Below are 14304 nucleotides of genomic sequence, written 5' to 3'. Positions count from 1 at the left end.
CAGGTGTCTCCTGTTTTCATGATATTCTATAATCTGTATTTTATTATTTTATTTAATTTTGTAATAAGATCACGTGTCTAAATGTAATAGGTTACTAAAAGTTCTAGAACTGAGAATTTTATAATTTTACTTGGCTAGTAAAATCATTGACTGTATTTTATCACATTTTCAGAGTGACATTTTAACATAAGGTAATGAACTTTTTAACATAAAAATGTAATTGCTCATTATTTTGACTGCATTTAATAGCTTTGTTGGCTTGATAATATTGGTTCTATTCCAAAATAATGTACTCCGTAGAATTCTTCAAAAGAAAATAAAATAAAAGTATTTAGATCATTCACAAACAAATGTTAGTTAGTACTTGTATTTAGCAATAAAGAAAAATAAAAGAAGTAGTACAAAAGTTTTCATGTGTTTATACCTTTCAAAATGAGAAAGTTACATTATAAAAACACTTTACACATTGCATAACAATCACTAATCTAGTGAGAGTGTAGGTGATCTTGAAATGGAAATATATAAAATTAATGAGTCCAATATATTTCCAAAAGAAAGGGGAAAAAAGGAAATCAACAAATTTGACATTATTGCTCATATGACCATATTTGTTTTCAAAACCATTTTTGATCATTCAACTACCGGCCGACCAGACCGTATAAAGTTGTTTCATTCCAACAACCTAATTAATTAATATCCACCAACATCATCGTCGTGCTGCTACCTTAATCGAGTAACAATGTGATATCATGTGATAACTCGTGACAATCATATGATACATATAATCGGAATCAAATATATTCCATGCATACCAATGCTCTTTTTTGAACTCTTTTCAAAATGAACAACCATGAAGGACATGAACCATATTTCAATTCACAAGCCAATCAAAGAATTTGCACAGCTTACAAAGTCACGAAACTAAAGAATCATTATAAGCAGCTACGTGTGGTTTCATAAATATGGGATTATAAGAGTATAATTCAAATAAAAACTAAATTTAAATTACCAGTAGTAGTAATTTGTTGATTAGCGCAAAGTTAAATAAGAGGAACTAAAGAGGAATATATATAGAGAAAAAGAAGATTCGTTTTTAACCAATTTCAATCACGTTTTGATTGGCTTGTGAATTTACGACAATTAAGCATAACAATTATAGTTTGAAATTGAAAGTATAATTAATTACCCTAGCTATACTCCATACATATTTGCTAGATTGCACTACAAGAACATAATTTTTTTTTTTTAAAAAAAAACACTAAAATGGACTAAAAAGCAAAGCATTTCCACTTCTGTAACTCATTATATTACACTACTAAAACAGTAAAACTATAGGTAATAATATCCATATTTACGCAATTAATATTGTACACTTCAAGGCTATAAAAAACTTCGAAATAGTTTATACTAATTCATTACGATTCACATACCCAATCAACCATCCACACTAAAGATGACACTAGGTCGAGTTGACCTATGACACAACACAACAAAATAGGACACAAGGAAGACATAAAACACAACACTAGACATTAAAAGCACAAAGAGGTACGATGGCACACATCGACCATGAAAACAAGTGAAAAAGGAATTAGGCATCGCATGATGCGACATGACGACACATATTCTTAGCCGCGCCTAAACCATTGTGTTTTAAAATTATCTACACAACACCATGTTTTGTGGCATAAGACATATGAGTTCAATACAATCTACGTGCAAATTGCGAAAAAAAGAAAGAATATTATTTTCTAAAATGGATATCCCTTTAATCCCTAATTCACTATGACAAATTGACAAGTGGACAAACAATTAAATTAACTACCATAAACTTCTGTTCTAATCATATTTGCATGAATTAATCAAATTGGTAATGACAAAATCAACACTAATAACGAGCTACTCCGTAGCTAATTGATGAGTATGGGTAGCCTATTCTAAAAGCCTTTCCATCCCTTTCTATTTTTTGACTGATGATGAAGTTGGAGACTTAAAGAGGGAGAGTAAGCTTTTAACCTATACTGTAGAATTTACTTGGCTTTCTATGACCATTATTATAAAGCTTTATAAACAAATTATAGAAGTTTTGGCTTTGTATTTCATACAAGGTATGATTAGGGTCCAACAGGCTAAAGATACGTTTCATTGCGAACCCTTTTGTAGTTATTAGTATCCAATATTTCGACCTAACACGTTAATAATAAAGATCACTATGTTAAAATTAAGGTCAATAACTCAATATGTTTAGCATAGTATCGGTTGACATATATGTACTTCAGCTTCACAATAATACTAAATATTAAAGGTCACGGGATTTTATATAAATGTCACTATATTTTTTGGTGTTCCACCCTCTTCACCCTTTAGGCTAATCCGGATTCAGTGATCAATTTTGAGTGGCTAGGTTCTACTCCCCTTCTAAATGTTGTTGTGAGAGATCGAATGCGACTATTCACATTTACTGAACTGAACTGAACTGAATTGAACTGATTGGAACTGAACTGAACTGAATTGAGCTGAAATGAATATTTTATGTGAGAGGGAAATTAAGAGCTGAACTGAACTGATTGGAACTGAACTGAACTGATTAGAGCTGAACTGAACTGAAATTAAGTAAATGTGAACAGGAGTGTAGTCCCAATCGCCACTACACCAACAGTCAATTGATATATAAATGTCACCATATTAAACTTAAGGTCACTATGTTAAATACGACGTTATTTGTGCGCGTATAGGTCCACACAGGTTGATAATCGAAATAGTTTAACAGTGACAAACCGAGTCAAGTGATGATGCTTCTAAAATACAGTACTCAGTAGTGTAGTGCAACTTGGTGGGTTGGTGAAGTTGCAAATCTTGTGATACGGAGTATTCAACTCAGTTAAGCCGATGAGTTAACTCAATTGTCGGCCATAGTTTAATCTCTCTCCTCATTTTTTTAATTCAATCCAGAAATTAGAGTGAGAAAGTGGTTTTTTAATTCCACCCAAATCTCATTTTCTTTAAAATTCGATCTTGTTTTTTTCCCCCTTTACACTCATTTTAAGCAAGATCAAACCCTAATTCTCTCATTCTTTCCCCCTTTCATGTTACGATTCTAGGGATATTCCTTTTAATTTCACATTTTCAACGAAGATCCTTGAAGATCTGATTTCTAATCATTTTCAATTTCCCCCAATTTCCCTTTTCTTTTTGTAGATTTGGGGAAAATGGGTTGTCGATTAAACCCTAGAAATAGGTTTTTGACTTATCGATTTGCTGTTCTGTCGATTTTTGTCATTGGGTTGCTGCTTGCTTCTGCTATATCAGCTCAGGTAATTAGTTTCTTGATCTGTGAACAATTTCAATATTTTGATATTTCTGGGAATTTTGAGATCTTATGAAGTTGTATGAATTTTACAGGAAAGTGGTGATGATGATCAGAATGAGAGGGTTGGTGGATCAGTAAAGGATTTGGGACGGCGTAGTAAGGTTTGAGGAATGCATTGATTTGACTAGATTTGATCGAATGTAGTGTGATTTGCTACTAGAAATTGTGATAAATTTTGTTTATTTCGTTCATCTTGATGGGATTGGGTTATGATGAAGACATGGAAATTTGATGCATTGATTTATTAATTTAATCCTTTAGAATTGGGTTCTATTTTTCTGTAAATGCATTAATACTCTAATAATGATGAGCTGTTTAACACTGCTTTTCAAGTATTGCTGCTGAATTTTTTGATTGCATGGCCCAAATATTTACTTTGTAAAGTGATAAAATGAGTTATCCGAGTCTCTGAGATGCAGCGATAGTTATTTGGGAAGGGACGGCTTGTTCAGTGATAGTTTTTTTGGAAGGGACGGTTTGTTTACCAATAGTTGTTTAGGAAGGGACGCTTTATTCACTTGTCTATGAACCTTGCCAATGCAAGTGACAGGCACACTACAAGTTTGCAAATGTGCATTTGCCTTTAGCCTATGTAGTGCAATAAAAGCTCAATCAGCGACTTAGAAGAAGATTAGTCTATTGTTTGTAGACTGTGGCGGTGGTTACAGACAATATGGACACAAGGTTCTTGCATATTGGCTTTTAGCATAGGGAAGGGATAGAGTGCATAGAAGTCCTGAAAGAATTTCTGCATTGCTGCTTGCCCATTGCAAATACCTATATAGGCATATAAATTGCCAATATCATCTACATGTAAATTCATTAGACCAATTTGTTTCAGTTTTGAAAATGTTACATGTAAATTATGAATGCATGTTCTTTCATAAGGAGCATCTTTCATTTTGATCCTTCCATTATTTACGATAGGGAAAAATTATACTTGTACAAAACTTTGTCAATTTTAACATCTTTTATTAGTCATTGTCAAATAATGCAATTACTTTATTGCTTTAGAGTTCAAATTTTAGTAGCAATTTGTGGTGGACTGGTGGGGCATTACTTTTGTTCTTTTACAGGGTAAGAATGTAAGATATTATGTGATATTATGGTCAATAGGCGACAATGATATGAAAGTTCGATGATTAAAGCTCTTTCATTCAAACTTCAATGGTAGTGGTCTACCTTAAAGCTACAATGTTTTGAAATCTTGCATCATAAAGATTTATTTATTTATTATTTTAGTGAAGGGTTTTACTGACATAAGACATATCAAAGTTAATGCTTTTATTGCAAATATATGAAGAGCTATCTAACATTCTAACTATTAGTTGTCAACTGTTGCTAAAATCTTTTGATACTGAAGCTATGAAGTCATAATAATTGCTGCTTGTTGCTTCATGAAGGGGTGTGTTGCCTTTTGATTTTTTATTATCTGTGGCTGGGACATATGCATAGTCTATTTGTCTGTTTGGATCCGGTTCACTTGTCATTGTAAAAAAAACTGCAGTTGTTTTTATGTTGCTGAGTTCAAAGAATACAAGAATATTTAGTGAATATTACCATTAGAGTCGTTTTGGAAGACAATCATGAGGAAGTTAGTATGTGAAGAATGGCAGTGTACAAGCGCATCGGAGCTGCCCGAGCTGAGAGTTTGTTGCGAAGTTCTTCCAAAAGACTCCAATGGTGATATCCACTATACATTTGTGAAGTTTTGAACTCACGCAGTATTGAATCTTGCTGTTTTTTCTAGTGGCAATTGGCCCGAGGCTACAAGTGATATCTATGTTTGATCCCTTCCAGGGATGGTGAAAAATTAGAAGGCTGCCACCACTTCATGCAGCAGCATGTAATGCAAATACAGATATATCTTTGTTACTAATGCATGTGTACTTCATGTTTTGTGTGTGTGTGTGTGTGTGTGTGTGTGGAATTTAGACTTCCCATTCTGATTTGTTGTATCAGGCTTGTATATATTGTTTAATCAATTCTTGGTATTTTTTTTTGTCTTATTTCCTTTATGGTACATTAGTTATTTTTCCATTTCTGTTCTCCATATAATCCTATATTATCGATGAATATCTATGTGGCCGTCTTGCTCTATTATGCATACGATAATACACAATGTTTGCTTTACCATTAGTATGTGTGTGTTGGTGGGTGAGTCTTTAATGTTTGTGTAGGCATGTTTTTATTCCTCTATTATAAATACATCCAAAGGTTACAAATATGGGTTATTGTTGCAGATTGTGCTGGAGCACCTGGGAAAAGATGCTGAATCCTTACATTTGGGCATAAATTTGGACTCTGGTTTAGGAGTTTTTGATGCCTTCTTTGCAAGTTTATGTATGATACTTGTGAGCGAGGTTTGTTCTCTGGCCCCTGCTGTAATAAGATTCAGATGGTTGTACATCAAATCATCACGTATTAGCACCAGCTTTTGTTACTATTCACTTTTAGCTCTCTCCATCTTATCTTTCATTGTCCACTCCCTGCTAGATTCATGCATATGTAATTGTGTAGGGCTTAATAGATTATGCTTTTGTGATAGATCGGAGATGAGACATTTATCATAGCAGCTTTAATGGCAATGCGTCATCCAAAGTCCATTGTATTATCTGGAGCTCTCAGTGCCTTAGTTGTGATGACAGTAAGTTTTTTTTTAATTTTTAATTTTTTATTTTTTTAGCAAGAACTTTCTCTTTATCTGCTTGTTCTTCCATGTGATTTTCTGCAACTATATGCACTTGCAATTATTGAAGATAGTGTGTGGTGCTTTGGTGAGGCACTGAGGCTCATTGATGCGATTTTGTCTATAGGTTCTCTCCACTGGCCTTGGTAGGATAGTTCCAAATTTGATATCAAGGAAGCATACAAACAGTGCGGCTACAGGTATTGTCAATGTTGTGTTCTTTGTTTTGTGCTGGATAGGGTTAGCCTTTTCTAGATTGTTATACTACTAGTTCATGTGTATTTTATTTAATTTAATTTTATTGTGTGTGGGGATAAATGTGTATTTATTTATCTCTGAACCCAGAAATGTTCAAATATCTTATTATCGTGGTGTTAGTATCTCATTAGCTTGTTTTATTATGCATAGTTAAGTAACACAAATGTTCCATGGCGCATTAGTGCACTTGTAGGAGTTGATTTGCAGTTTGTCTAGAGCTATGCACTTTTCCAGTTTATCCAATACCCTAAAGTAGTACTGTGAGCTGGTCCAATCAACCAATACAATAAAGTATTAGCTAAGAATTATCAATTCCCCTGCACCCACCCACACACACTCAAAACAATGGAAAATCCCAAGTTAGTGACTGTTATTTCATGTTGCTTGATCATTTTTCCTATCAATTTATTACGTGTGTTGGCCTGGATGAGGACCAGTACGGATGTATGATTGTAAAGAATTCAGGGGAGTGTGGTGGAATTCTGGTAGAAAGTAGGGCCTCTACTGGGTTATTTTATATTTATTTTTATAAATTTATATCATTTTTCCATGCAGTTCTTTATCTATTTTTTGGTTTGCGTCTGCTTTACATTGCTTGGAAGTCTGATCCTAAAGCATCACAGAAGAAGGAAATGGAAGAGGTATGTCATTGTTCTTCCTTCTACTTTATCTTCTTCACTTCTTTCTTGTTGGTTGCCTTTATTTCTTTTTTTCTGGGATCACCATGTGGCATGCTATTAAACATATATTCCCTGTAATCAACAAAGTGCTTGTATGGTACTTGTGCAATTTCTAATTGATTTTCATTTTATTTTATCTTTGGGACAATATATGGTTGCATGCCTGGAACATTATATCCCCTCTGTGGTGCCCTTGTAATATATGAAACCCTCGTGCTTGAGTAGCTATGTAATTTCTGCTTACAGATTTGTGATGCCTCAGTTTTTATTTCAATTCTTTCACTTAATATCTGGTTTTATTCTGTTTTTTTGGGTTTATCCAGGTTGAAGAGAAGCTCGAGGGAGGACAAGGCAAAACATCCATGCGCCGTTTCTTATCAAGATTTTTAACTCCTATATTCTTGGAGGTATGCTTGAAAGTTGAAATTGATTTGTTTATTTAATTAATTCTTCTAGTATCTGGAAAACAATATATGCAACCCTCTTTATGTCAATAAGGAAAGGGTCATGTGATGTCATTTTATAATTGTCATTGAACCTCTTAGAAGAGTCTTACTGCAATGCGAATCCATCTAATATTGTTGCTCTACATATTGTGCAGTCATTTATTCTCACCTTCTTGGCTGAATGGGGGGATCGTAGTCAGATTGCTACCATTGCTGTAAGCTCAACTTCCTTTGAATTTATAAACCACAAGCACTTCTACAAGTCTTTTCTCTGCCTTTTGATTTCATGGCAATATGACTTGCATTGCTTTAAGCAGCAATTATAATCTCAGTGAACAGGAACATTATCATGCTACTAATAAATTCTTTTTGTCTTGTGATGAATTCATGTGGTGCATTGTTTCTCAAATCCTTGCTAATTTTGCACGTCATTGTTTCGTTTCTAATAATAACTGTTGCCTGCTGTTTTCTTTAGGAGCTATCAATCCCTTGATTTTAAGCACAAGGGAAATATGTAAATGTGGACAGATTCCTGTGGTTCTTTTTTTTTTTTTTTTTTTTTTTTTTGCTTAATTGGCCAATCTATCTTATTTTCACCAGAAGTAGTAAAGCTGGAGCATGCATTATAAATTTATAATGGATTTTGCTTTATATGTATGGATTGCTTTTGTACAAAATTTTATCCTGAGTCTTGACGTGCAGCTTTGATAACTCTAATGAAAATACTATCTTGATCCCACAGCTGGCCACACACAAAAACGCGTTGGGCGTATGTGTGGGGGCCATACTGGGCCATTTGGTCTGCACTTCAGTAGCTGTGGTGGGAGGAAGCATGTTAGCGTCCAGGATCTCGCAACGCACAGTCGCCACCGTCGGTGGCTTCCTCTTTTTAGGATTCTCCTTATCATCATACTTCTATCCTCCACTATAGTACAAATTTATGAATTTGTTGGCTAACCACATTCATGTAATGTTATCGTGTCACTTTTGTATTCAAAAAATTCTTTTCTTTCCTTCTCTCTATTCAGAAGCTCCTTTACAGTATATCCTTTTTTAAAAAAGAAAAACAGAAATATATAGTAGTATAGTATGTTAGATTTCCTTTAACGTCTGTTTTGGGGTGTAAAATTTTCGATCATGTAAAGGAAGGGAAAATTTCCCAGTTTCCTCTAGGCATAAATTTCGAATTATTTACTTTCCTTTAGAGTTGCATGATGTTTAGTTTATGCTTTTTCTTGAAATAGTTGAATTATGTCTGATCCTTCCAACAAGGCTCTAGCGAAGCTCGAGAAGTTATCTTGGACCCTGACCCATTATTCCCAGCAACTATATATACACTTGTGAAAGATTTGCCAGTAGCCATTGGCCTATTGCGAGTAGCTGAAGTTATCGGCAAAAATTCAGGCCGTGGGAGAAGGGACTTGGGCAAAAATTTCTACTTCATGGTTTCAATTTTCAATTCACTTTTTAATGGATGAAATCTGCAAAGCTGGCTAAATAAAGCATCGAAAAACCTGAGTTCATATTTCATTTGTTTTCTCATTTGACGGGATGAAATAATAAAGTTACGTATACCAACATTTTATTCCTTCCCTTTACTAAATTTAAGAAAATGGACTAGGGTCCATTAACTCAGTTTTCTCTAGTGATAATAAGAATGAATTTACGCGTAATTGACCAGTATAATAATATTCTAATGCTTAAATTTTTTAATATTGGAATGAAAATTAAAATTTTTATAAACGATTTTTCTTATAATTTCATATACAAAAACATTGTTAATCATCTTCATCATGCATATATGATCACTAGGTATGTACTTAAGAATTGAAGCATGACATAAGGTAGCTCTAGTTTAAGCAGTGATATTATACATGCGTGTGAGTATAGTTTTTGAAGACTACCATGTAAGACCAAATAACCAATTATATTAACATCTAGATTTCCTCATTATTAGTACAATATGATTATGAAGTTGGATCTTTATTGTACTTGTATGACATTGACAATATGATGCCTGAATTTGTCAAATTAACTCCATTTTCTACACTAATACGACAAATCCGCATACATATATGTTCCAAAAATGTCGAAATATGATTGAATATATTGTAATTGGAAATTTCAAATTAATTTTTTTGTGTTGAGTATAATGAGGCATATCAAGCGGGAGATTAGGTTCGTGATTACAACTACATTACATTTTTTTTTCTATACTATAGTCCAATTAAAATATAATTTGGACATTTGTAGAAGTCAATGAACATAAATTTTTTAACTTTGTTGAAAGATCATTGAATAGAAGAATAATTTCTTATAGGATATAAAGAGAACTATACAACAGGATATGCTGCATATACCGACGTGATTCGGCGAAACTAAGAATTTTCGTTCAACTTCCTGTCAAGAAAGAGCCATGTTTATAGCAATGAACTGTCAATGAAGTCATAGACTTACCATTGACGTACTCTTGTACCTTTGGTTTAACGACTCGTATGGTAGGTAATTAGAAATGATGTTTTATGATAGTACAATCAGTACATAAAAATCATTAGCAGACGACAAAACAAGACGCAGAACAAGTTGTACGGAGTATATTCCTAAGAGCAAATCAACATCATACAGAAACCTTGAGTTCATGAGTCATGGTAAAAGACAGTGACTCCGCTGAGCTCGCTAGCAAACGACAAAACAAGACGCACGAACAAGTCGTAGGATGATCAAAACCAATAAAATAAAGAAATATGAACACATATATAGTACTACTAATGACCGTTTCAACTCGAAAGTGTACCAACCACAATATAAAGTTCAACACAAATTAACATCTAACACATTATAATCTAATTTCAGAACAAAAAAAGTACGAAAAGTACAACATGGCTTCCAAAAATGTTGGAGAGAATTTTGAGTCTGAAACAAAAAAATTTGTTCTTACAGTAGATACAGAAAATAAGGCCATAAATTTTCCATTATTTTCAATTGCAAAGCCTCATATGGTAGCATTTCATTTGAGTTGGTTTCAATATTTCACTTGTTTTCTGTCAACATTTGCAGCTCCGCCTCTGTTACCAATTATCCGTGATAACCTTAATCTTACAGCCAGTGACATTGGTAATGCAGGAATTGCATCTGTTTCGGGGGCGATTTTTGCCCGTCTTGCCTTAGGTTTTGCCTGTGACATGACAGGTCCTCGCCTCGCCTCTGCAGTCACCTGTTTACTAACTGTACCTGCTGTTTTCCTCTCTGCAATGGCTAGCACACCTACTAGTTACTTCCTGATGCGGTTTTTTACCGGCTTTTCTCTAGCCACTTTTGTGTCTACACAGTATTGGATGAGCTGTATGTTTTCTCCTAGAGTAGTTGGTATAGCTAATGGTCAGTCTGGTGGTTGGGGAAACCTCGGCGGAGGAGTAGCTAACCTTGTCATGCCACTTCTTTACAGTTTAATCCTAAAGTGTACAGGGCCTGAAACTGCATTCACTGCCTGGAGGATTGCCTTCTTCATACCGGCTTTTTTTCAGATGTTTTCGACTTTTGCTGTCATGTTTTTAGGCCAAGACCTTCCTGATGGAAATTTTCTTCGCCTTCAGAAATCTGGTGAAATGCACAAGGACAATGCTAAGAAGGTCATATATCATGCAGTCACCAATTATAGAAGCTATATCACTGCTATAGGATATGGATTCTGTTTCGGAGTTGAGCTAGCCGTCACAAATGTCATTGTTTTCTACTTTTATGACAGATTCAATCTAGACCTTAACCTTGCAGGAATTGTTGGTGCACTCTTTGGCCTGGTTAATATCTTCTCTAGGTCATGTGGTGGTTTGTTCTCCGACTTCATGGCGAAAAAGTATGGAATGAGGGGGAGATTGTGGGGGTGGTGGGGTGTTCAGACACTAAGTGGTGTAATGTGCATTATTATGGGACGTCTTGACAAATTAAGCGGTACCATTGCAGTCATGTTGCTCTTTTGTTTTCTTGTTCAAGCTTCTGAAGGACTCACATTCGGAGTTGTTCCTTTTGTTTCAAGAAGGTAATCAATCATACTTGTACTTCAATTTCTCTGTTTTTTTTCTCTGTTTTATATGTCTTAGTACACATATTCAAAGTGATGGCAAAGAGAAGACAAGAGGCAAGGAAGGATATTGGCATGGTGAAGTGTGTCAAAGATAAGAACCAAATGGTCCTAGTGCAAGAGGAGGGCATCAAGGACAGGTGGAAGGGGTACTTCGATGAATTATTTAATGGAAGTAATGGAGTTGTGATAGGAGATACCTCTATGAGTGATGAAGAAATCAACATGGAGTATGTGCGAAGGATTAGGAGAGTAGAGGTGGAGATTGCACTGAGGAAGATGAAACCTAAGAAGGCGGTTGGCCCTGATGGGGTACCGATAGAGGTGTGGAGGTGTTTGGGTAAGATTGGTATTGATTGGTTAACAAACCTTTTCAACAAGATATGGACGGCTACAAGGATCCCACAAGATTGGAGGAAGAGCACCTTGGTCCCGGTTTATAAAAACAAAGGAGACGCTCAAGATTGTTCTAACTATCGAGGAATTAAGCTTATGAGCCATACTATGAAGTTGTGGGAAAGGGTGATTGAACAAAGGTTGAGGGCATGCACAAGCATTTCAGATAACCAATTTGGTTTTATGCCTGGGAGATCTACTATGGAGGCAATCCATTTGATAAGACAAATGATGGAGTTTTATAGGGTAAAGAAGAAAGATCTTCATATGGTCTTTATTGATTTAGAGAAGGCATATGACAAGGTGCCAAGAGAGATACTTTGGTGGGCAATGTTGAAGAAAGGTATCCCACGAAGGTATGTAGACCTAGTTAAGGATATGTATCGGGATGTGTCAACAAATGTGAGGACATGCGGAGGGTTGACAAAAGATTTCCCTATTACAATCGGATTGCATCAAGGGTCTGCATTAAGCCCTTTTCTTTTTGCAACGGTTCTAGATGAATTAACTAGACCAATTCAAGATGAGGTTCCATGGTGTATGCTGTTCGCAGATGATATCGTTTTGGTGGATGAGACTAAGGATGGGGTTAATGTCAAGTTGGAGCAATGGAGGCAAAGGTTGGAATCTAGAGGGTTTAAGCTAAGTCGGAGTAAGACTGAATATTTGGTATGTCGTTTTGGCACTCAGAGGGGGACAAGCAATGAAGTGGTGAGTTTGGATGGAAAGGATTTGACCATGAGTGAATGTTTTAAGTACCTAGGGTCGATCATCCAGAAGAATGGTGACATTGATCAAGACGTGACCCACAGGATTAAGTCAGGGTGGCTTAAATGGAGAGCGGCCACGGGAGTGTTATGCGACCGCAGCATTCCCTTAAAGTTGAAGGGAAAATTCTACAGGACTGCCATAAGACCAGTGTTGCTCTATGGTACAGAATGTTGGGCTTCTAAGAAAGAGCATATTAAAAAGATGGAGGTTACGGAAATGCGCATGTTAAGGTGGATGTGTGGAAACACTTTAAGAGATAGAATCAGAAATGAGGTTATTCGCAAGAAAGTAGGTGTGGCGGGCATTGTAGATAAATTAAGGGAAAATCGTCTGCGTTGGTTTGGACATGTAAGACGGAGACCCGAGGGTGCACCGGTGCGAAGAGTGGAAGAGTGGGACCATGGAGGGATTAAACGAGGAAGAGGGAGACCAAAGATGACTTGGTTGGAAGGAGTGAGGAAGGATATGAAGTGCATGGATTTACGTGAGGATGAAGTTTTGGATCGTAAGGGATGGAGGAGAAAGATTTATGTTGATGACTACACGGAATAATCAAATTTGGTTCATGTTAGCCGACCCCACTTTTGGGATTAAGGCTTTGATTGATTGATTGATTGAGTACACATATTCAAAGTACTCGTATCAACTTTTTACAATTTTTACTTATTGTTGTACGTATGCTTTTGTGTTCAGATCATTGGGGTTAGTTTTGGGTATATCAGGAGCAGGAGGAAACGCGGGTGCAGTGATATGTCAAGCAATTTTCTTCAGAGGGTCACAATTCAAAGTTGAAGATGGAATAACATACATGGGTATTATAATCATTGTTACTACCCTAAGCTTAGCTTCCATATATTTCCCACAATGGGGCGGTATGTTGGTCGGTCCAAAACCGGGTGTTACAGAAGAAGACTACTACATGAGGGAGTGGGATGCAGAAGAGCAGGCTAAAGGCCTACACAAAATAAGTATGAAATTCGCCGAAGGCAGCAGGAACGAGAGAAGTTCTACAGCAAAACATTATGTATCAGAAGGAGATGGTAGCACTCGACGGGGTACACGAACAGCCAATGTCTAATAAACTCCAGCAATTCTTGACTGGCTTTAATTTGTGTTTGTAATACATGATTTTTTGTTAACTTATTGAGAATTTGTGCCTATTGAATAACAAATATACATTTATACACTAATATACTTCATAGACTCAATTCATATTGGTGTAAATTAATCTTTATAACTGAAAATTTGAGCTAAGACAAATATTATCACTTGGCTAAAATATAGGAATCTCAGCAAAAATTGGAATAGGCAGAGGAAAAACATTCTCAAAAAAGAAGTAAATAAAAAATTAAGCACCCAAACAAAGTTCAAGTAAATGTGACACCAATTTCTTAGCTTGTTAGGAATATAAATCTCAATTGAGTTGGACTAATTGTCCCACATTGATGAAATAAAGAGAGATGACTAAATATAAGTTTATAACATTGGTAAGTTTTTCCGTTGTTCTCCAATTATCGATATTGATTTTAGGATGAAACTTGACTTCACCAAACAAAAGTAAATTAAAGTTAACACGGCAATTGAGTAGTATTGTAGTAATACTACCACTAGTACCG

The 14304-nt window shown here is 35.4% G+C and overlaps 2 protein-coding genes across 2 annotated transcripts; both read left to right on the top strand.

Annotated features, from left to right (window-relative positions):
- Window positions 1–2795: 2795 nt before the first annotated feature.
- On the top strand, window positions 2796–8642 carry LOC145605102 (GDT1-like protein 3). Its single transcript, XM_081661121.1, has 9 exons — window positions 2796–3314; window positions 3403–3471; window positions 5614–5733; window positions 5919–6017; window positions 6187–6259; window positions 6873–6958; window positions 7321–7404; window positions 7599–7658; window positions 8186–8642. Exons 1-9 carry the CDS (start codon window positions 3210–3212, stop codon window positions 8372–8374), a joined length of 885 nt encoding a protein of 294 aa, XP_081517247.1. The 5' UTR covers window positions 2796–3209; the 3' UTR covers window positions 8375–8642.
- Window positions 8643–10322: 1680 nt separating this feature from the next.
- Window positions 10323–13766, top strand: LOC145606224 (high affinity nitrate transporter 2.5-like). Its single transcript, XM_081662264.1, has 2 exons — window positions 10323–11479; window positions 13382–13766. The coding sequence occupies exons 1-2, from the start codon at window positions 10323–10325 to the stop codon at window positions 13764–13766; spliced, it is 1542 nt and encodes a 513-aa protein (XP_081518390.1).
- The last annotated feature ends 538 nt before the right edge of the window (window positions 13767–14304 follow it).

This window comes from Chenopodium album, chromosome 22 (genome assembly GCF_948465745.1).
Source record: "Chenopodium album chromosome 22, dcCheAlbu1.1, whole genome shotgun sequence".
Classification (NCBI taxonomy): Eukaryota; Viridiplantae; Streptophyta; class Magnoliopsida; order Caryophyllales; family Amaranthaceae; genus Chenopodium; species Chenopodium album.
The sequence above is the reverse complement of the archived record's forward strand: the minus strand, read 5'-3'. Positions and strand labels throughout refer to the sequence as shown.